This window comes from Lytechinus variegatus, chromosome 1 (assembly GCF_018143015.1).
Source record: "Lytechinus variegatus isolate NC3 chromosome 1, Lvar_3.0, whole genome shotgun sequence".
In the NCBI taxonomy this organism is placed as follows: domain Eukaryota; kingdom Metazoa; phylum Echinodermata; class Echinoidea; order Temnopleuroida; family Toxopneustidae; genus Lytechinus; species Lytechinus variegatus.
Genome location: NC_054740.1, coordinates 31195672 through 31218854, shown reverse-complemented (window position 1 = coordinate 31218854; position 23183 = coordinate 31195672). Strand labels below are relative to the sequence as shown.

At 35.1% G+C, this 23183-nt stretch overlaps 1 protein-coding gene across 6 annotated transcripts in view; it reads right to left on the bottom strand.

Annotated features, from left to right (window-relative positions):
• LOC121411221 (serine/threonine-protein kinase Nek1-like) overlaps positions 1-22959 on the bottom strand; it is a 43661-nt gene extending 20702 nt beyond the window's left edge. For 4 of the 6 annotated variants that reach the window (XM_041603856.1, XM_041603848.1, XM_041603814.1 and 1 more), the window contains exons 1-20: positions 22868-22959; positions 16417-16566; positions 15889-15985; positions 14529-14710; positions 12348-12415; positions 11883-11969; positions 11485-11539; positions 9624-9748; positions 8572-8647; positions 7834-7951; positions 7464-7557; positions 6867-6903; positions 5635-5691; positions 4969-5016; positions 4360-4485; positions 2892-3166; positions 2283-2397; positions 1737-1820; positions 866-946; positions 238-291 (exon numbers count right to left, since the gene is read on the bottom strand). In XM_041603856.1, the coding sequence (XP_041459790.1) occupies positions 238-291; positions 866-946; positions 1737-1820; positions 2283-2397; positions 2892-3166; positions 4360-4485; positions 4969-5016; positions 5635-5691; positions 6867-6903; positions 7464-7557; positions 7834-7951; positions 8572-8647; positions 9624-9748; positions 11485-11539; positions 11883-11969; positions 12348-12415; positions 14529-14710; positions 15889-15985; positions 16417-16533 (1896 nt within the window). In that variant the 5' untranslated portion in view covers positions 16534-16566; positions 22868-22959. Of the gene's footprint in view, positions 1-237; positions 292-865; positions 947-1736; positions 1821-2282; positions 2398-2891; positions 3167-4359; positions 4486-4968; positions 5017-5634; positions 5692-6866; positions 6904-7463; positions 7558-7833; positions 7952-8571; positions 8648-9623; positions 9749-11484; positions 11540-11882; positions 11970-12347; positions 12416-14528; positions 14711-15888; positions 15986-16416; positions 16591-22867 lie in introns of all 6 variants that reach the window. The other 2 variants (XM_041603831.1, XM_041603821.1) reach the window with 2 other exon arrangements.
• Between the last annotated feature and the right edge of the window lie 224 nt (positions 22960-23183).

The following is a 23183-nucleotide window of genomic DNA, read 5'->3' as shown; positions in this document are numbered from 1 at the left end:
TTCTTATGGCGATCGTAAAGGTATTTGAGACCGTAGCATTAGAGAAGACAAAAAAATCAGGTTTAATATTTTAATGTAAGTAATTTCAAATCAAATCAAATCAAACTGAATAACTACTAATAATGCTATTTCTAATGGTGACAATACAATTAAATATCCAAATGTAAATGAATGATATCGGATTGACAACTCCATAAAAGACAGAATAAAGATTTCAAAAGTAAAGACATTTCTTACCTTCAGTGCCTCAATTTTTTTCCTTCTAGCTTCTGCGCTGATCTGTGGATCATTCTGAGAATGAAGAAAATAATAAATTGTTAAAAAATAAACTCAAATAAATGAGATACACTGCAGAAAGTGATTCCGTTTGGTTGATCCCAGCTAGTTAATTCTAACAAAATGATGACTAGCTCTCTGTACATCACAAAGTCACTGTATCAGTAAACTCTAGTTATAACTTTGGAGATTAATTCAATGATGGTAAAATCAAACTAGCATTAGAAAGGCTACCCATTCACAATTACACCAATTTCTTTCCAAGATAAAACCACCCAGTTAAATCACATTTGCCTTCTTCCTTCAGCAATAATTTGTCCATAAATATTCTATTTTAAATTTTCCTTGAATATCCATCTATTATCAAATCTTAAAGCTTCTAATAGCTTCTAAAGCTATACATGTAAAGCGTTGTTATTCTCTTTACTTTCTTTTTCCTTGGAAATTGTTACAAAAGAAACCTGCTTGTACATACATCCTCTAAAAGACCACTTTTCTTATCTTCCTTGAATTGTATTTACACATAATGTTTCAACATCAAACTTATTTGCAACATAACGTTTTCTTATGTATCTTTAAGTATACTTACTTCTTCTTTGACCTTATTTCTGACATTAATTCTTTCTTTGTAGTTTTGCATCCTGATTGCATTCAGCTGTTCTAAATATGCCTATTTGAAGAAAAAAAAATCAAATGGAGAGGAATTAAATCATATAAAAGTACAAATCAAAATATTGTGCTAAAGGTGCCACCCCCAAATATTTGAATGCATAAAAAAATCCAGTTTGGTTTCGTATGTGAAACACATTATTGACTCAGAATAGAAAGTGTACCACACAGAAACCTGTATAGTTTGGTTAATCTAAAGATTACTCATTTTCAAAGTTAGAAATTAAAAATAAAATCATATTATTATATTGTATGAAATGAGACAACATTTTATGACATAATCATTGTATCTAACAAGCTATAAAACTACATTTGCCATTTCTATACTAATATGTACACTGGTACGGGCAGTAGGAAATTTCATGATAATTGAGTGAATCTTTATGTTTAGTGTCATCACAAGCTATAAGCACAGATTTGTTCACTGCACAAGTGCACTTTGTATATAACCATCCATTATTATAACTTCTAGACAGGACTATTTTTCTATTCCCCCTTTAATATCCTATTCATTATTAATTCAATTATCACAATTATTATTACAAACAGCAGTAGTATAATATTGTTAGTACTTAGTAGTAGAAGTATCACCATCATTAAATCATAAAACAAATTCACAGCTATTATTGTCATCTTTGTCAACATTATTGTTAGTATTATAATGATTACTATTATCATTATCATTAATACTATCATCATAAATACTAATATTATAATTATAATCATTATTATTTTGTGAAAACTATCATTACCATCATAACAAAATATAAGTTATATAATGACAAACTAACCTGTTCATCTTTATTCCTTCCTTTCTGTCCACCGTACGGTAGAAGAGGTTCATTCCTAGCATCTCCCGCTCCTGCTACTGGCTGCTATTACACAAAACAAAACACATATAAAGAGTAAGCAAACACAATATCATATTGATGAAAATGAAAAGGGAAAATTTCTTGTGTGTAAGCAAAGTAAACACAGGCATTTCCACATGGGTAATGTTTTTCTTCTTCAAATATTTTAAGGGTTTGTGTGCCTGTTTTATACATAGCATTGTGCAATTCCATAACACAAGATTTTTTTTATCCTGCGATTTGGGTTGTTTATGAAAATTAACATTTCTACCATAAATATGACATGAGTTTATCATTTTTTCAATGCAAAAGTAAACAATGAAAATGACAAGAAACTTTGAGATATGAATGACTAACTAAAACCTTGCCCTTTTATAACTACTCAGCATAGTAATATGTAGCAATGATACAATTTTTGGGGGAAAGTCTTTACATGTTTTTGCTATCATTGTGTAAATGAATGCAATGATTTGGAATAGTACTTACTGCTCCCCATCCTAGTTGAACTGCTACTCTGGCTTTGTTAGCTGCTGCTTCTCTCTTCCTTAGTAAGAAATCATGAACCATCTTAGCTCTCTCAGCTGCTTCTACACCAGCTTGCCTGAATGATTATAGAAAAAAATATACATCTAATGGTTGACTACTTAATTAGATATGAACAGTACAACTTCACTAAAGCATGGTTAAGAAATAAGCGGGGGGGGGGGGGGAAGTACATTACATTTGTAGATGAAGAGAGTAATACAAACAGTGCAATCAATTACACACAAAAACCATTCACACGAGTCAAACAATTACCCGGTATTACAAGATTGACTTAATACCATAAAGTGATACTTGTTAGACAAAGTGAGAAATTAATTGACTCTAATTTTCAATCAATCAAAGAACTAATTGAGGGGGCATTTACAATGGATATAGTACAAAAAAATGTGAAATGATAATTGGATAAAAACCTCTGATGAAAGTGAGAAGTGTGCTCAAATCAAAGAGTTTTCCATCCGTATTGATCTATCACAACTAAGGAAAGTCAAATCTTTCTTAATATTTTTCAAAACATTTAGCTGTTCATTAATGACTTTCAGATTATCATACCATGCATTTTCTCCTCTCTTGGCGGCTTTGGCGGCACTAGCAGATGCCGGCCTCTCCCTGATCTGCCTCCTGAGGGCCTCTTCCTCCTGTTGTCTCTTAGCTCGTTCCTCTCTGAACATGGCAGCACCACCTTGACCGACGGCTGCCCCATTGGCTTGTTGACGTAGGTTGGCAAGGTATTGGTGATAGTGATCATAGTTACCTCGCTCTGGTTTAGCTCCTTCATGAACCGATGGCTTCTCATACTTAGCTTCTTTCTTTGGTGGTTCTTCAAACTGTAAAAAAATCAATGTTGCCATGATAAATGAATATGATTTGACAGCATTTATTCTATTCATCATCACATTTACCTTCACCAGAAATGCAGCAAATCACAAATAATGAAAAAAAAAAACTTCCTCACCTTAAGGACATTCAGTATAATTTCATTATAATAGGCTAATGTAATAAAGCAAAATTACAGCTTAATGGTAGAAAAAAACCAACTTCCACAAACACAAAATTACACACAAATTTTCCACCAATCAGATAATTAACAAAAATGTGAAAGACTGTCGACCATCTCGTAAAAATGATGTGTAAATCACTAGAAACTGGAGCTCAAAAACCTAAATTCAATTTGATATTTCCTGGAGCTTAACCCTTATTAAACTGGGGGGGGGGGGTAAATTTGAACCCCCTTGACAAATTTTATCACTACGCTGTCGCACAGTGTTTTGATCGCGCTGCACACAGACTTACTTTCAAGTCTTGCGCATCTTTTGAGACCAAAATTGTGATGCCCGGGGACGCGGTTCTGAAATTACGCAACATTTTGTAAGTGCATGTCAGACCCGAAATTGCTCAAAAACGTGATTCTGTGTACAAAGTCAATGCAAATTGTGTTTTTCAACCAAAAATCATAGATGTATGATTATTTTTATTTTTGTTGGTTTAAATGGATTTATTCTATGCTATTTAAGATTGCAGAAGAGTACCCGACAAAGTTACAAAGTTCATTGGAAAAAACAATAAAAAAACAAAGTTTGAAAAAACAAAGAAATACATCAGAATTTAAAAAACAATAAATACATAAGAAATTAATCATATTTTCAATCTTTTGTATATATTTGTTAGAAATGTAATAATTGATACTCCAACCAAAAATTAGCATTCTACTAGCTATATAAATTGAGTTCAAGGCAAAAACATACACAAAAAACAAAATTTAGGGCAAATTTCATACGCTTATTTGGATAATTAATTAAAAATATAAAGAATTAATTTTAAAAAAATTTTACCATCAGTCTTGTAGTTTACGGCTCTACGCGTGTGCATATTTTCGCGGTAATCGCGCGATCATCGACCGGATCTGAGGGGGTGTCAAATTGACCCTCCCCGTATATACTGGTCTGAAATAGCCCAGTTAAGATAGGGTTAAGCTAGCTTTCAGCATCTAAAGGTGTATATGAGATTAATGTGGACCTACCTCATTTTCAGAAGGCCTGATACCTCCTCCTCCTCCTCCATAACCACCTCCTCCATTACTACTACCACTGCTACTAAGAAGGGTGTTCTTCCAGCCTGCTTCACGAGCTTTGTTGATATTCGCCATCTGATATAAAATAATGTATATATATAATAAATTCCAAACCCATTCTCACTTTGAGTGTAGGAAGACTATCTCACTGTCTTTCACTCATCGTAGAGTATTATTCTTCACGATTTCTATGACATCATTTATGCGAGCATGAATTAAGCAATATGATTTACAAGACAAATATTGTGGTATTTGTTTTATCTCATCAGAGTTGCTTATGCTACATTTTTTAATATGGCATACTTAAATTATATCACATTTCACAACAAACAAAACATCTATGCAATATATTATACAGGGGCAATAGTTTGATAAAATGAAAAGTCAAAGAAAACATTGGCATTTGAGAATAACCTGTTGAATTCTCTTTAACAGCTGGACATAGGCATAACTTTTTCACACTGCAATAATTTGTTGCTAGAAAATCTTAATGTTCTGATATACTTCAGATTTATTTAGAAATAAAATAAATATAAGCAACCATATTGTATTACTTACCCTTCGTTTATCATTCAATTCTTCACGTTGTTGTCTTACTTGTTTTTCCTAAAAAAAATTTTTTTTAAAAATCATGAATATGACAATTTTTCGCTTCTTATTGGATTATTATTAATAACTGGTCTAAATTTTCAACATCCTCTCCTGGCGATGTTTTCATTTTTCTTAATTAACCCAGAACATTCTCATGCTATTTTTCATTCAAAATGAATTGTACAGAATATTACATCCCATCATGATGGAGCTTGAGTAAAATATGATCTTGAAGATTTGACACAAGAACATCTGCCCACACAGTCAGTAATAGTACTACGTATTTGACATAATTTAAATTGACGTTATTTCTTTTTAATTGAAATTCTAAAGTCTTTCTCTTCTTTTTCCTGTTTCTTATAATTGATGCAATTGTGAAAATATTCTTCATTCTTCATACTTTGACCAATTTTGCTTGAGTCTAAAGTTTACAATTTATTGAAATACCATTGAACCTGATGTGAAAAACTTAAATTCCATGGTTTTAGAGTAAACCTTGTTGAAAATTATATACTTTTCAAAGTCTTTTAAATTATTTGTACTAAGGACAATTGCTACCACATCTGTACATGTACTTCTGACAAAGGCCAGAATTTGTGAGATAGTGAAAGAGAAACTTGAAGAAATACAAACCTTGAGCCGTCTTTCATTCTCCTTTTCTCTCAATTCTCTTTTCTTCTGCTCCAAATCCTTCAAGAAAAATAAAAATGAATACATTTTGAAATAAATATTGCCATTCTGATGGAGTAATACAAATCAGCAAGCAATTAACATTATGGCTTGGGGTAAGAGAGAGAGGAAAATGAGGCCTTTTGAGGAGATTCTCAAGAGAATAACAGATGTTTGGTTGATTTATGCTCCTACATATTTCTACTTTGAGAGAACTCAAATGTTATAAGCTACTGAAATCTTTGCATCTGATTGGCTGAGAACAAATAGTAAAAGCACTGTTGCTTCATGAATATGATTTAATAGCTTATCAAAGGGTATCGCAAGCCTTGTCCAACTTATCACAAGGAAAACTCTTTAAGGGATGCTCTGGGTTGAAGATATTTATATCGCAATAGATAGAATAAAATTCAGAGAGCCAAATGCTGAAAATTTGATAAAAATTTAATTACAAACAACAAAGTTAATGAATTTTAAAGATTTGCATCATTCTGGTGAAACAGTACTAGGCATGCCTTTGTGACAATTCATTAGGTGGGCTGATGATGTCATATCCCAACTTAGGTTTATTCAAAATTTTCCTACCAAGAACTAGAACAATTGGATTGACCACTGTTTGAATGCATTAGTTATTTCTAGCTGCAACTTATTTCATAATAATGGAGACACTTCATTTACATATTAATGAAAAAATGAAATGAATATGATTTCATGTAATAACATAAGGAAAAGGAAAGTGGGGATGTGACACCATCAGCCCACCTAATGAATGTTCATGAAGACATGCCTACAACTGTTTCAGTGGAATAATGCAAATCTCTAGAATTCAATAACTTTATTTGTTATCCGATTTGATAAAATTTTCAGTATTTTGCTCTTTGAATTTTACTCTACTTATTTAGACATATTTGCAGTCTGGACCATCCCTTTTATATGAGTTGTAATTTACCATGCACCAGGTTTCCTTTGTTCCTTTACACTTTATTTTGAACAAAATATTGTTTATCATATGCCAAATGGAAGAAAAATCAATGTTTATTTGAAGTGAACTAACTGGAAAAACATTTATCAAAAAAAAAAAAACAGATTGATGCTACCTTGAACTAATATTTTTTTATAATGACTTTAAAGCTATATACCGGAAGTTTGTGATTAATGAACTGTATCAGTAAATAAGAATCTAGATTTTTTTCTACCTTTGCTCCTCCATCTTTCCTGTCCTCAGATGATTTTCTGGAGTGAAAAGGAAAACAAAAAACAAATTGAATCAATTGTAATGGTAATGGGTACAGTTCTCTAATTCCAATTGGGATGGAAGAAATTTAACTGTGAAAGATTACAGACTGGAGGGGAAGGAGGGGGGGGGGTGAAGGAGGAGGAAGGTTGGTGAGCAGAGGGGTAGTATGAAACAAGGAAGGTCAGAGGGATAACACTGATACAAAGGCTCCACTATTAAACAGAGTTTAGTTCCAAATGCCTAAATTTACAAACATGATTTTGAAAACCAACGGTTGAACCCATGGTTTATGAACATTCCCTACATAAATTACGCTTAATTTACCGCATATATTATTTAAATACTGCTGCATGCTTTTGTTAGTGTGGCAAATCAACGCCTGTTGTCAGGACAACAGGCGTAAACTTGGCACAATTTGACAAAAGCGTGCATCATTATTGGACATCTTATCATATGCGGTAAATAAGCATAATTTGTATAGGAAATTTGCGCAAATCATAGGTTCAACCAATGGCTTTCACAACAACTTTTATGAATTCTGGCCATTGATGCTCACCTAATTCCGGCACTTGGCGGTCTCTTAACAGCTACTGAAGGCCCATACTTAGCTGCCGGATTACTAATGGGTTTGGGTACGGGTGGTTTCTTAGCTGCAGGAAGAAGAAAATTAACATAATATTATGGTAATCCAAGACATTTATATCAGTGAAAAGACCTGTAAAATATTTTGAATGGTCAGTCTTTGTTTTCTAGTTCTTACGGAAGGTTGTAATGGTCACTCTGAAATGATGATTTGAGCAGTTTATAAAGTGAAGTAGGAATGGAGAAAAAATGGTGGAAAGATGTACAAGAAGGCCGATTATTTTAGGGAATTGCCCCATTTCAAGTTGAAAGTCCAAAATGAAAGAAATATATGCAATACATACCAGCTGCATTGATTGGTGGCCTAGAGATAGGCTTCTGGAATACAGGAGCTCCGACACCCCTAGCAGCTGGACGAGCATTACGATGAAGGATTGTATGACTGAACTCATCATTCAATTCCTAGTAGTAGATTAAACATGAGATGATAGAGAGAAACATAGAGAGAGGGAAACCCAGATAAGAAAAGAAAAATAAAGCAAGTGGAAGAGAAATAGTGGGGGAACAAAAGAAAACAAAAATGGGATGAAAAACAAATAAATTGAACAATCATTTAATGAATCTCAAGAATATTGAAGGCTGACTTGAAACAACTAGGTTTTGAGAATGCAACCCTTTACCAAACAAACAGGTGTACAAACAATATTAGGGAATAACAATCTTTAACAAAAAAAATCTATATCCTCTTCAAGGTAATTACTACCTGGGGTGGATCCAGGGTTTCATAAAAGAAATGGAATAATGATCTCTGAAAATTGTTTGAGCAGCCTTTCTTTACACCAAAAGAACTTGGCACTTAGGTTGCTTTCTATAGGGCTATATGCATACCCATTATCTTGCATGAATCTCACTACTAATGAAGCACTATGAAGTCAACCCACTTCAAGAAAGAAGTGAAAGACAATTACATTATACATCAAAGTACATGCATAATAACTATATCATTCTGACTTTGGAAAAAAAATCAAATCAAAGTGTACAAAATATTTCAAAGGAGCATTTCAACATGAAATTTGACTTACTGCATCAGTTAAGAATTTCTCTATCCTCCTTTGAACAAAGGGTTTCTTCAAAACTGAGTTTATAGAAGGCCTGTCCCTGTATTGTAAGAAAAAAAAGGTGATGTCTAAATCGAAATTCGGATGACAAATCATTTCAAGGGAAATTCTTGAAAGTCAAGTCAAGGTCTCATAACTTCATTACGATGATTACTATCAAAGCTTTCATGCTTTCTTAGCAATCAGGTAAAAAAAAATTATTACCATTTACCATTTATGATCATCACTATACATTGCTCATATTGCTGACTACTAAGCAATAACTCGTTTATTTGTAGTCATTCAAACCAAGTCCTTATTTTTATCAAACATTTCATTATTATTTGTTTGGCATCACCTATGCCTGGGAGGCGAAAAGCGACCAAATCACTGTGACCGATACAACTGATTGGGGGAGTGCAGATGGACCACTACACCAGGGTTTCCCCCTACTCTTATACGAAAAGTGGAGTGGGTTCTTAACGTGCAAAGGTGGCGACTCTCCTCTACACGGATCCTCCAATTAACAACCTATGAGGGATGGAGTGTTTTCCCCTGTAACATAGCCTGCATCTATGAAACATGGGAGAGGCGTTTACAAACAACGCACTGGCTTCATTCATCCGCCCAGGGTGGACTCAAACCCACCATCTTTGATTCGACAGGCAGACGCTTTGGCTGAGCCAACTACCTATTATATTCTGCTAAAACAATCCATTTTGTGACTGTTATCATGACTTGAATTTACCTGTATGGTAGAGATTGCATCAAAAGACAATCAAGATAAAAGCTTTTAGACATTCCCTGTGAATTGTAGAGAACACAGGTAATGTAATAATTATTGCATTGTTTTTCTAAAAACACCATAAAATTGCATTTTCATTCAATCTTTTTCAACTTACGCCATTGCAAGTTAAACCAAGGAGGACATTCACATCAACACGCAGCCAGGCCACACATCACAGAACTTTGAGGAAAAGATCCTCATATAAACTTCAGGACTTAATCATGTTTCTACATCCCACTGGCCTGCTTACCTAGGGTTTCTCTTGAATAGTTGTGCCACTAGATTCCTGATCTCATAGCTATAGCGTGGTGATACAGGAGGATAGGATCCACGGATTATCTTCAGGACTAGGTTCTTCATGTTTCCTGCTTCAAACTGAATGTAAAAAAAGAGATAATTATCTCATCATCGGGGGCAGCGCTACAGGCAGGGCGACCATCCCCCTTTTATGATTTTTCAAGTAATGGGGGAAAAGAGGATACAAAAAAAATATATATAGGAAAGATTATAAAAAACAGAAATCTAGGATGTGTAACTATCCATGCTATTCAAGTGAGAACAAAAATGTCACTTTTAATGCCATGCCATCTTGCTCCCTCCCCATCAAAATATCCTGATGATGCCCCTTGATCATCATCAAAACCATTGACATGAATATTCAGTAGCTGCCCTATTACAAGGGTTAACTGTCAGGAGTATTGGACAAATCTGTAATCATTGGAAATTGTGATTCCAACCCCAGGGGGGGGGGGCCACTTCCATTGACAAGTGGATACCATGCGTGACCCCCCCAAAAAAAAAATGTAAAGAAGGATCTCTTTTCCAATATAGGGCACGTTACGTACGTAATGTAACAAGGGTGTCAAAAACACTGAAATTATGAAAAAAGGGTATATATTTTGCAAGGAAATCTACATGTTTACGGTCCAATTTGCGAGGGTATAAAAAGGTAAAAAGGCCAAAATACTTTATAAACTAAAGGATGTACTTTTGCCCCAACACTAAGTGTTTAGGGTCCGATTTGAGCGAGGTGTGATACTAAGCCCAATGAAAATAAAGGTAAAGCTGACGTCCGTGATCACATCCAAACAATTAAGATATTGTACCTGTTTAGAAGGTCAATTAAGAAAATACTTGTAAAGGGTACTGTTTTGTTTCCAATACTTGTTAAGGGAAGGGTTACACATGCCAATACTTGTAAAGGGGTGCATTTTCAGACATGGAAAATACTTCTTTATGGTGCTTTTCAAAACCCCATGGTCACGCATGGTATCCACTCGTCAATGGAAGTGCCCCCCCCCCCCCCGGGATTTCAAATACCTTCACACTTAAAAACTTTGATTTGTGAATATTATTCCTATGAAAACTTATTACAAATAATTGAGTATATGAATATAAAAAAGGCCCAAGTCCATAGGAGGTCATTTCGAGAAAATAGAAAAAAAATGAAATTTTTTTAATTTGGGCAATTAAAGTTTATTTGGCCAAAGGACATCAGAGAACATCATAAAACAAATTTAAGTGAACATTTTTTAACGAACATTAATATTCCCGTTATTTATGGGTGGGGCTTTTTGTATGGTAGACTTGGGTCATTTTTAGAATCATATGAATTTGGGTCATTCTTACATTCATATACATGGTAGACTTCTGTCGTAAGTAGTAGAAGTAATGAGAGAGGGTGCTATGATATGAATGTAAGGAAAGCCCATGTCCTGGACTTGGGCTTTTCTTACACTCATACCAGATTTTCCTCCTTAATTTAAGGCGTTTCTGAGATGATTTCAGATTTATCATTTATACACAAGATGAGTCATTGTATAAGGAACCATTTCCCACATTTAACTCAATTTCGCCAAACATTGCACTTGGGACATTTTTATATACAGATACTCAATTATATTTCACTATTACAATACCCATCATAATAAAAATGTGGAAATCATAAAACTACTCAAACATTTTACTGAAGTTTCATAACTTAAAAGTATAAACTTGTTGATATTCAATACATTATGACAGCAACACTTAGTAGTTACAATAGGATCACAAGTAATAATGACTGCAAGAACAAATGGTTAGTGTCTTTGTTAAAAAAAAAAACAACTTACAGCATGTTTCAGTGTTAGCGTCTCATAGAGTACACAGCCGAGGGCCCATATATCACTGAAAAAAAGAATAATTCACAAGCAGTATTAGACACACTTCAATGATCGTAACTATTCAACATCATTTTGAAGCGAATTAATCAGCACACGGGAGGGGGAAGGTTGGATTGTTGTACATGAATGAGTAAGATAACTCATATAAAGACAAAATACATTGTGTCTGCATTTTTTTAACAACCCCCCCCTATGTTACGTTGTTTTATGAGACCAGTTATATTTGAAATACTTGTAATGATGATAATGATGTTACAAGTTTTTAAACAATTTAAAAAAATCACTTTTACAGATGATTTTAAACAATTGATGCCAAACCCAAATCAATAAGAATGATTTTTACTTACCTTTTGTTATTATATGGTTTATTTTCACATATCTCAGGAGAGAGATAATATGGTGTGCCTATACATGTCCTTGCCAATTCCATTGTACTGAAAGAGAGAGAGAGAGAGATACAGAGAGATGAGAAGATAGAAAAGAAATACAGGGAAGAAGACCCACATAACAAAAAGAGAAGGGGCGGGAGTCAGAGAGCAAAGAAGGGGGACAAGTCATAGTGCCAAACTAGACAGTAATTATTTATTCAGCAATTAAAAAGATACACAAAACATTACATACACATAGAGAGCACTGTTAAATAGTGTAAATTTGTCAGGAAAAATTGATTGTAAATAAGTTCATGATTAGTGAATGAAATTATAGAAGAAGATACAACTACATCTTGGATATCTTTCATTCACAAAGCATCATTATTTCACATGTGCCCCTTTCTAAAAATAAAAACAAAGTAGGAGAGTGGAGATACTTACTTATTCAAAACTCTTGCAATGCCAAAGTCACCCATTTTGATAATGCCTTTCCGTGTCAAGAAAATATTCTACATTTCAATGAAGAAAAAAATACATAAACCAAGATACCAGTAAAAATCTTCTCATAAACATTCCTGTTGAAATTACACAGATTAACTCCAAAGCAAATATTCTGTTATGATATTATCAATATCCAAAATGTTGTGTCAATATCCTTAAAGGCACTTTTCTTTAATTAGCAAGTTCAAAACATTTAAGATGAATAAATATTACCCATCTTTGTGTGAACTAGCAGTATAGTCTGACCTCTCATATCCGGACACGTTGGGACCAGCACCAATCCAGATAAGGAATTTATTCGGATTTGGGAGACCCTATTTCAAATACACACAGCTGCGCCTCCCCAATGGTTGCAACACGTCATCTATTATAATAGTAGTGGGCTTACACAGACAGGATTAACTGCAGTGTCAGTGTAAATAAAAGGCTTTTTTTATGGAAACGAAATCAATTGGTGAAAAAACTCTTGGATAATTCACCTGATTAAATGATTGAGGAATACATCAAGCATACCTCGAAAGAAAGAAAATGACTCAATGAAACTAAGTTCGATAATCGGATCATTGCGGCGGGCATCGCAGCTTTGCAAAGTCAGCCATTGTTAGACTGTAGGCTCAAACGTGATAGATGGCGCTGTCCGTATTGAGGCCTAGTGCTAGCTAGCGAGACATATGTTGTTGTAATCAAAGTGAGTGTGCGAAGGAATTTTGATTTTAGATTGAAATCTCATGTTTCCCCAAACACTAGACTGAAAAAAAAATCTTGGCGAGTGTGCTCCTGGATAAAAGAGAGATCTGGATAAGCGGGAGGCCAGTTAAGAGAGACCGGACTGTATTTTCACTACTATGTTCAGCACTGGTTGGTGCCTTCCACTTTTCAAATATTGAGCCACAATAAATGTAGCTTAGTAAGCTCAGTAGAAAAGACCCTAACATACACAAATTAAAGAACCCTAGGGGTAGTAATTAAATGGAAAATGTTTTTTTATGCGTGATTTGATCCCACTCTATATGACGAATCTTCATGATATTTTGAGAGAAAGACAAATCTGTGATATGATTAATCCCTACAAAAAAAAAGATCTTTGATTTGTAAGTTTTTCTAATGTGCAATTTCTAATGAAGCATTACTCAAGACACTACATATAAAATAAACAAAAACATTGGAAATATTGACAATCATAATCATAACTAGTGGATTTGCCTAAACAAGCAAAAGCTCATGAAAACTACAACTACATGTATCACCGAATGTGAATAATACACCTGCCGTATACTGTTACCATGGCAACAGTTACCAACACATGGAAAAATATTTCTTGCCTATTTCTACCACATGACCAATGTGTGAGCTATCATGAATTTTGACATATATGTTGCTATCTTGGCAACACAATTACTGACACATGGAAAAATGTGTTTTGCACATCTTCACCTCAAGACCAATGTGTGAGCCAAATTTCATGAGAATTGGTTGAAAACTGATGAAGTAGTATGAACAAGATTTTTACCTAATTTGGGGAATATATAATGTTGTTACCATGGTGCCGAACACATTTTCCAACACACACAAAATATGTGTCTCACACATCTTGACCTCGAAACTTATGTGTGAGCCAAATTTCATGAGAATTAGTTTAAAATTGATTAAGTAATTCAAAACGCAAGATTTCAACACAATTTTCACTTTAAAATAAGCTGTTACCATGGCAACAGGATTTCTGACACACAAAATGTTTTGCACATCTTTACCTCAAGACCAATTCATGTGCCAAATTTCAAGAGAATTGGTTAAAAACTTTTTAAAAAGTAGTTTGAACTGCAAGATTTTTACATTTTTGCCATAATATACCGTTACCATGGCAACACAATTTCTTAAACACACAAAAAATGTGTCTTGCACATTTATACCCCACACCAAAATGTGTTCCAAGTTTCTAAGAATTGGTTAAAGATTAAGTAGTTCGATATGCAAGATTTGCAACGGACCGACCGCCCGCCCAACCACCCGACCATACACTATCCTTCAAACTTTGTTTGGCGGAGGTACATGTAAGAACAGAGCACCAGAAGGAGTCTGCCAGTAAGGTGCAACACTCACTTCTAATTATTTATTTTTTACCTGTGATTTGATATCCCTATGAAGAATCTTTCTGTCATGAACATGTTTGAGAGCCAGACAGATCTGAACAAACCAATCCATGACTTCATCTTCAGGAAACAACACGCCTCGTCGTCTATTGATGGCTTGATAAAGGTCACCTCCATCACAGTAATCCATAACAATGTACAGGTTACCTTTCTCTGTAGGGATACAAACAAAAGACATGATTCAGGGCTTGAATTCATCCCAGGCCATCAAAGTCAGGATTATTATTAGGCCTAAATAATTCATATTGCTTTTTAAATTGCTTCCATTTGGACAATTCCATAAAATGTGTATGTCCGACCCCCTATACGTAATATGTAATATGTGGGACTTTCATGAAATTTTCTGTCTCTGATTTCTTGTTCTTTTGACAGTCTGTAATGCTCTCAAATGACCATGACTTGTTAAGATTATGAAATGAAGTAAGACTTGAAAAAAATGGGTGTCAGATGTACAAAAGGCTTATTCATTTTATGGAATTGCCCATTTGTATTGAAATAAAGAAACTTTCCTTGTAGAAGAGGCCTTGCCTTTAAAACAGTAAAACTTTAAGGCCAAATGATTCATAGACTTGAACAATTTTTATTGTAATTCCCTGAATTTTCCAACTGCAGAGTGTTTCATCAACAGTTTTGTCTGGCAAGTTGTCAGATCTGACATCTTTCCTAGAGTTTGATTGGCTGACAGGAACAGTTTCTATGGTAACTGTCGGATAAATCACAGCTCGTCGGATAAAATTTCTGACAAGTCCTTTTGTGTAATGCCCCTCTTGCATCTATCAACCAGTTTCATACAGAATTTAGAATTTAATATGAGGATCAATGGTTCAAGACATGTCATGGTAATACATTTTCCATGGTGAAGGTAATTATCTGTCTTTGCCTCTCCAGACATGAATGAATTATCATATCAGTGATCAACACACCTCTATTGAAACCAAACACACCCACAGCAACTTTCCAGGAGAGGAAAAAGAAGACACATGAACTCCTCAATATGGGTGTCATGCCTTCTGTGCGAGTCCAGGTGCAAGTATGGAATAAGTCTGCTGCTTTTAATTGATATGATAGTAAAATCAGGATTTATATAGTGCTGAATGTGATTATTACTATCCTAGTCATTGAATTCATTTCCTATAGCACACATAACATGCACGGTTACAGAGCACTTCTGCTAGACGCGGATGCCATTTTAAAAGCCCACACATGCCCAGCTAATCATATTCACAAATTAATGATGCATCCTGTTAGTGACCAAGAAATACTCCCCCTGAAATTGACAAAATTCATTCATAAACTTTCCAGCACAATGTTGATTGTGCTACAGCACTCACCTTCAAAAGACTCAGCATAAGACACAATGTTGGGATGTTTCATCTTCCTCAAAACAGAAACTTCTTTCTTAGATTCCTCTCTTTCCTTCCTTTTCATCTACAGTGGCATTAAAAGGAGGAAAGAAATACTTGTAAAGGGGGAAAGAAATTATAGATTATGTAATGTCACCATATTAATTGTTTACAGTTTTCCATTTTTTGAATTATTAACATCATTTACTGATGTCTGGAAATGATGAAACCAAAGTCTGAGAAAGGAGGGAAAATTCTGAACAGAAAAGGTAATATTGAGACAAATGAGACAGAAGGTGAGAAAGGAAGAAAAAAAAAGAAAGAAAGAGATAGAGAGACAAACAAGGGAGGAGAATGAGGGAGAAAGAATGGTAAGAGCAGAGGAAAGAATGGGAAAGAGAAAGAGATGGGATAGAAAGGGCTTGAAGAAGAGAGAGAAAGATATTCGGAAGGATGGGGGTATAATACTTGTGATAGATGGCAGTTATATGATACTATAACAATACTATTACTTGCCTTGGAAATATTGATTTCTTTGATAACATACTCCTTGCCATCAGCCTTACTTTTCACCAACAAAGCCTTGCCAAAGGATCCCTCACCTATCTGTTTCTTCTTTATGTAATTCTCCATGATGTGGCGGTTGGGGTTAAACTGGAGGAGATACTGTAAAAAGATAGGAAAATGAACCTGGAGCTGACAAATTACAGAAGAAAACAAAACAGCTTCAGCCTCTCACTCTGTACTAGTGTATGGTGGAATTCAACAGTTTGAAATTAACAGTTGTGATTTAAGCATTAAGGCAACGATTGAGAGTCACGATAAGTTTGAAGAGAGAAAGTATGAAAGCAGATTTGAGGTCTTTATGAATTTGAAAAGAAATTGTGAACAAAACTCAAAGTTCGGTATTTTTGGTGAAGATTTTTTTGTTGTTGGTATATTTGGCTCCTAAACTTCTAATGCCTTTACCCCAAGGCTCCACACTAAGTTTTTTCTTGGTGGCCTGATCAGTCCAATAAAATCATCGATTTCATATTCTTGGAGGCCCAAAAAACAAACTTGATGGCCCTAAAACATTACAATTTATCAAAACTTTGGTAGTGCGACTGGACCACCCATTGTGAGCTTTTCCAGAATTTTTTTACAGAAACCGACTCTCATTTTTGGTTGCCCCGGGCCACTGCTAATGTCGAGCCTTGTATATCCTATCCCATAGTTTTAAGTACATTTTTAGAATCCACACTTAAGTTCCTATCAGGAAATGTATACATTTATGGACAATGGATTAAGTATGTCCAGGTTAAATAGATTTAAATAAAAAAGGACCTATTTTTTCATGTCGCGAACATATCACACAAAACCAGCCTACATGTAGTGTTAAAATTACCAGTAAGTGTCTGACCCTGTTTACAATGAAAATTTACTGAAAATGCTCAAAGGCCACAATACGTGCGGGGCCAAAAGCGGCTGTACATTTGGTCCAGCTCTGGAGGCTGATTCGCAGCTCGGCCTGGCTTTTTTTGTCACCGTACACAAATGCGATACCTAATTCCATTAGGAATTTCCTAAAAGAATTTTAAGATTTTCTGATACCGAAGAGTCATTTTTTAGAAACAGAAAATCACTGTCCATACAGATGGCTTAAAGTTTTCTCTTTTTTTTTTTCAAATTGAAAAAAAAATGTCTGGCAGTCTAGACTCTAGGGGGGTACCTTCGTCAACATCATGACATTTGATGGACTGATGATGTGATTGTCATGACTGTAATTGAATGCCATTGGAATCTACTAATTTTTTAAACTGAATTTAAAATTTAATGTCATGTCATTTGAAGAGGTTGATAGACCAGCATGAGTAGACTAGACAGCTGGCAGCCCTCTGCTTCAAGGAGTTTTTTTTAACATTTTCTTTTTAAAATTTCTCCTCGTACACAGACGGCTTGCTATCTTGCAGCCACCATTCGGGGGTTGAAAATGCAAATTCCCCCCGACGGAGCTCATCAATATTTGTCTTTATTTCATAAAAATATATAAAAAGAACTGTGCAGAAATAAAGATTATTATTTTGTTTTGACCTAAAATGCACCAAAATGGGAAAAAATAAACTTAAAAGGGAATAAACAGTGACTTACGTCGGCTGTCGCGCAACTTCACTTCCCTGTCACTCACACATATTGCGAGGTTAGTACGCTATGTACAAACCTCGCACCACGTACATGTTTACGGTATGGATTTTAGAGTTGTCGGTTAACATTGCTTCATTACGCGACTAGGTTACAATGTACACGTAATTCCATGATTTTTATTTCATTGTCACATGACATACCTAATTAGAGATGATCATGGATGCCGGAAAGTCAAACTGAATTAATGAAACTGAAAGTGCAAACAATTGACAAGTGAAAAATAAATGTAAATGTATGGATTAGCCCTGCCCTCGGTCCCGAGATTCTTCTGACTCGAGTCTTGACCAGGGTGACCAGACTTCCCGTATCTTGCTCCTTTGTCCCGGTACAAAACCTTCCTGGGACGCGTATTTTTTCCAGTATTTCAGAATATTGAACAAAATATAGTTAATACATTTTAAAGTGAAGAATTTTCATCAAAAACCAACAAATGAAGAAAAGACAACAATCCTGTAGACTTCTGCTGTAATTTTCTTGCTAACTCAATACACTGCAAACGGGCTATTAGCTCGGCATGTATAGGATGGGAGCAGATTCTCAATGGTGCAAACAATCTCACATGATAAACAGTTTTTCCACCAAAATAACCACAAAATCAGCGTGAAATTTTTACAATTATATTATGGATTCTCAGATTACTGATTTGGTGAATGGTGATATAATCGGAAGTTATTCAGTTTTATAGCTTGAACTAGATGTTTTAGCTCTCGTTTGAGTCTTGTTGTGACCGGTGCGTACTTGTAATCGGATGGTAGAGATGCCTGTGTGTGATGCAGCGTTCTTTCAGCGTTCTTTCATCTAATTTGTAAATTTGACAATGTTTCACTTTGAAATTTTATTCATTTCTAAAACATTTTATTTTTTTATTAAAAAACATATTTAAAACCGCAAATAACATTAAGAGTTTTGTTAGATGAATGATTTCGTTAGCTTGAAGTTTGAATTTTTTTTCCCTCTTTCTTTCTATCATTTTTCTTTCTTTTCTATCCTTTCTTCATCCTTCTATCCAGGGTAGGAATTATTTTTTTTTTAGGGGCTACTTTCTTTTTTACATTGGGGCTACCACTGAATATCTTGGGGCTATTTTCTAATTCATTGGGCTACTTTTTTTCTTATCGCATATCAGCAATTACCTTTTGACATTCCGAGACTCACTGTGACGCCTAAAAGCTCAGAACATTTTTTTTAGCTCCCGGTGGTGGGGGAATGCCCTACAGGCCTTACAATAATCAACAGTGATCCCATCCAAGACAATGAACCCCCCCCAAAAAAAAAATTGAATTAATGAATAAAACAAACATATAAGAGAGAGAGAGAGATGGAGAAAGAGAAAATTCAGATCAAATAATAAATTTAGAAAAAAGAATTAAGTTTTTTTTTTCATGGTTAGAATCATGGGTGTGGGTGAGTGTTTGTGTGTGATTCATTGTGACTGTGAGGTGCACTTGGATTGCATATAAATTATGATAAAGAAATGAAATCAATATCTATTCTAACTCAATTCAAATTCCAGCACATAGCAAGTGGCACAGGCTATGTACATAGGTTCATGTACTGTACCTAAGTTTTTCACAAGTTATTTTGAAAACGCAGATCTCCACAGAAAATGCCTTTCATTCTGGGAGAGTCTAAATTCGGTAAAAATGTATTCATTAATAACTTAAATATTCATCACAATGAAGAAATCATAAAGTTTTTTTGACAGTTTTAAAAAATTAACATGAAATCTAAACTCTTATCTGAAACAGAAAATCACCATCACTTAGGCCATTACTGATAGAATTCTCACCCAGAGCTCTGGCACAGAACATGAGCTCAAACTGGCTAGCTAACACATGCCAGTACCACACTCAAGTGCAAGGCTTCCTATTTTTTTTTTCAGATTGAGCCTTGTTTGATGATTTATTGTCTGATATTTACCCCTCTTCAAGAAAGAAATTAAAAAGCTATAATTCACAACTATAAGCGAAGTGACTTTGGATTATTAAGGCTCCGTTTTGACAAGCAAAGTCAGCGACTGTGAGGATGTGCTGTAAACGGATTTATTTCCTGAGCAATTCGAATTAATATAACACAGAATTGTGATATCCCAAATGGGAAATGTATGCATTAGAAATTGCACATGGTGAAGTACAGTGGAGAAAACAGTGGTATTGAAAAGGAGACGCACTTGGCAATTTGAAACTGTGCTTATCGTAAATTGAATGTTACTTGATTTTAGTTTTCCAGATATTTAAATTACAATAAATGACATGTAAGATATGTACGGCTTCGCTGCTTATCCATCTCGCATTCTGACTCGACGTTGTCGATAATCAGAGCTGTCACAATCACCAGCTCATCGCTTACAATTCTGTGCATGTATCGTAAGATGCATGTGGTCTTGTTACCAGCTGTGCAGTCTGATCGTGCACGCGTACATATACATAAGCCATGTGGCAAGTGCGTCAACAATTCTAAAAAGCCCTTGCTAAAGACTATGCATAGTCTGCATCCCATATTGCATTGCGCGTTTATTTACAATCGCGAAGCTTCCGGTGTTGCGGAAGGCTCGGATATGGCATCGACTGTTCAACTTAGCTGCCAAGGGCGACATAAAAGATGCGCTTGCTCCACCGCCGGAGAACGTAATTGTGTGAAGTATTTTTTACATTGTCGGTATTTTATTGGGGCGATTCTTAAATAGTCCCCCAAAGCATTGTGTTTTGAGAATTTTTAGGGGCGATTTGGGCTGTCATGGGGGCGAAATCGCCCGTTGCCCCCATGTAATTCCAACGCTGCTTCTATCCAACCTGCTTGCCGTTTTTGTTCCATCAATATCTTTATTTCATATCCTTCTTTCCTGATCCTTTCTCTTTATCTCTGTTTATTTTTCTTTCCTTCCTTCTTTCTCTTACTTTCCATCTTTATTAAGTTTCCTTTTTTATTTCCTTCATTCTTTCCTCCACATATTATTTTTCATCCTCCCTTCACTATTTCCCCCCACTCTTTCATCTTGTCTTTCAATCTTTATTTTTTCCTGCTAATTCTTTTTCCTCATACCCTTTCTTCCTTCCAACCTTCCAGTTTTCTTCTTTCTTCACAATTGTTTAATTTTTCATTTTCTGAATAAAACATTTTCCTTCATTCTTTCTTTCTTTCTGTTCCCTTCTCATTTATTTTTTTCTTTCACACATTTGTTCATCTTCCCTTTCTTGTTTAATTCTTTATTCGAAGAATGAAGGAAACTTTTTTTCTCTTTTATTCTAATTGTATTTCAAATATTTCTTTTTTCCTTCATTTCTCCTTCATTTTTTTCTTTCTTCTCAGTTCATCTCTCTTCTTTCCTACAATTTTATAGTATAAAAATATTTTCTTTCTCTCCTTTATTCTTTCATTCTTCCTCCCTTCCAATAAGCCCCTATTTTTTACAAGTCTAACACTACAAATCTACAGTAACACTGCACTGCAGCTGCATGTGTAGGCTGTAGCCTTCTTCCATCTTGTTGATCTTAACTTAAGTCCCTGGCTCGGTCGATCCGCTCGTACTCGTGCAGCTAGCATGCTTTGTCTTAGACCAAAAGCTTCAGTCTCTGTATTTTGGTTGTTCTGCTGAACTGCGTTGGCTCACTCACCAATACATAGACTGAAAAGCTTGGAGGCCCGGACGTACAGACAACGTATTTTAGCAGTAACGTTAGATCGAACAGCGGGAACCCGATTTTCCGATCGTTTTTTTGTACATAAAATGTCATATTACGAAAAAAAATCACATCCATATTTACGAAAAAATGTTTAAAATTCAGAAATATCGTACCTTAGACCTCAGTTACCGCTAGTTCTTTTGAAATGATGATCGAAACATCGTCATCTTCGATCCTTTCGTTGGTCAAGGTAAGTTGCCATCTTGGATGACGTCATCATCATTACAGACGTATTTACCAGTCGCTACCTAACGCGATTTGTGCCGCTGCTTTGCGCTGCGCTTGGACATATCGATGTGCGTGCGTTCGGAACTTGTCGCTCGCATTGATTGGCCAAGATATCGAAAATTTAATCGGAACGCCTTGATAAAAGCACAACTCGTTGACGGCTGCCATATTTTCCTCTCCGGCAGATCGGTCAAAAAATAAGGAATAACCCGGGGAAAAACTCATCGGTAACGTATATTTTCAAAATATTATAAACTGTATATGATATCAATAGAAAGATTAGAGTCTAACGAATATAGTGGACCTTCGTCCAAGATAATATAATGTCATTTAGAATCTAAAAGAAGTAATAAATCTGGACAAAACCCGTCTGCCGAATTGTCGGACCAGATTACACATGAAGGCTCGTACTGACACATTGCCGTCGGTAAATGGGGATTGTAGTAAAATGTCAGAAATTGTTGAATAAATCCCCAGAAACGACGGTTATTGCTGTCTAGCTTTGGCTTGCCCCGTACTTTGTGAAATCTGGTAACCTTGTCCTTGGTCTTGACTGGGCTGGGACCTGGGTCCACGATGCTGGAATGCCATGCCATGGTCATGGATAGAGTGACACTTTATCCGCGGCGCGGCACACTATTCGTTCAGATCAGCGGGACAGAGAGGTTTTTATCGGGAACACTCCGGCGCACTGTGCATAACAATACCGCTGCTAATCAATGAACTGCAAAAATTGGGTTAGATTATTTGAGACGAGTACGGTATTAAAATCAAAGTGAAACGTATAATTGTAAATTTAACATCTAAGGAATTTTATGAAACCAAATTAAAATTACCAATACCGCTAATAACACTCGGCATGTAATATTTACCTCTTACAAATTCAATTTCCCAGTTAAATTTTCTACAAAGATTCAACCGTTGTCAGCCATAACTGCCACTGCACGAAGTGTATGATGGGAATGTAACTTAATCAAACTAGTCTGAATTGATACACAATGATTTGTTGTAACAATAGTATAAAGTGAAAATAAATCATATGATCCTAGTGTTGTATAAAAGGGTGATAATTTTCATTTCTAAATAAATTATTTACGAAAATTAACATATCATATATGGATATTTCAAGAGCGTTTGCATATTCTTAAAAAAAACCCACAAATTTCAGCCTTGTGTCAAAATTGTCAC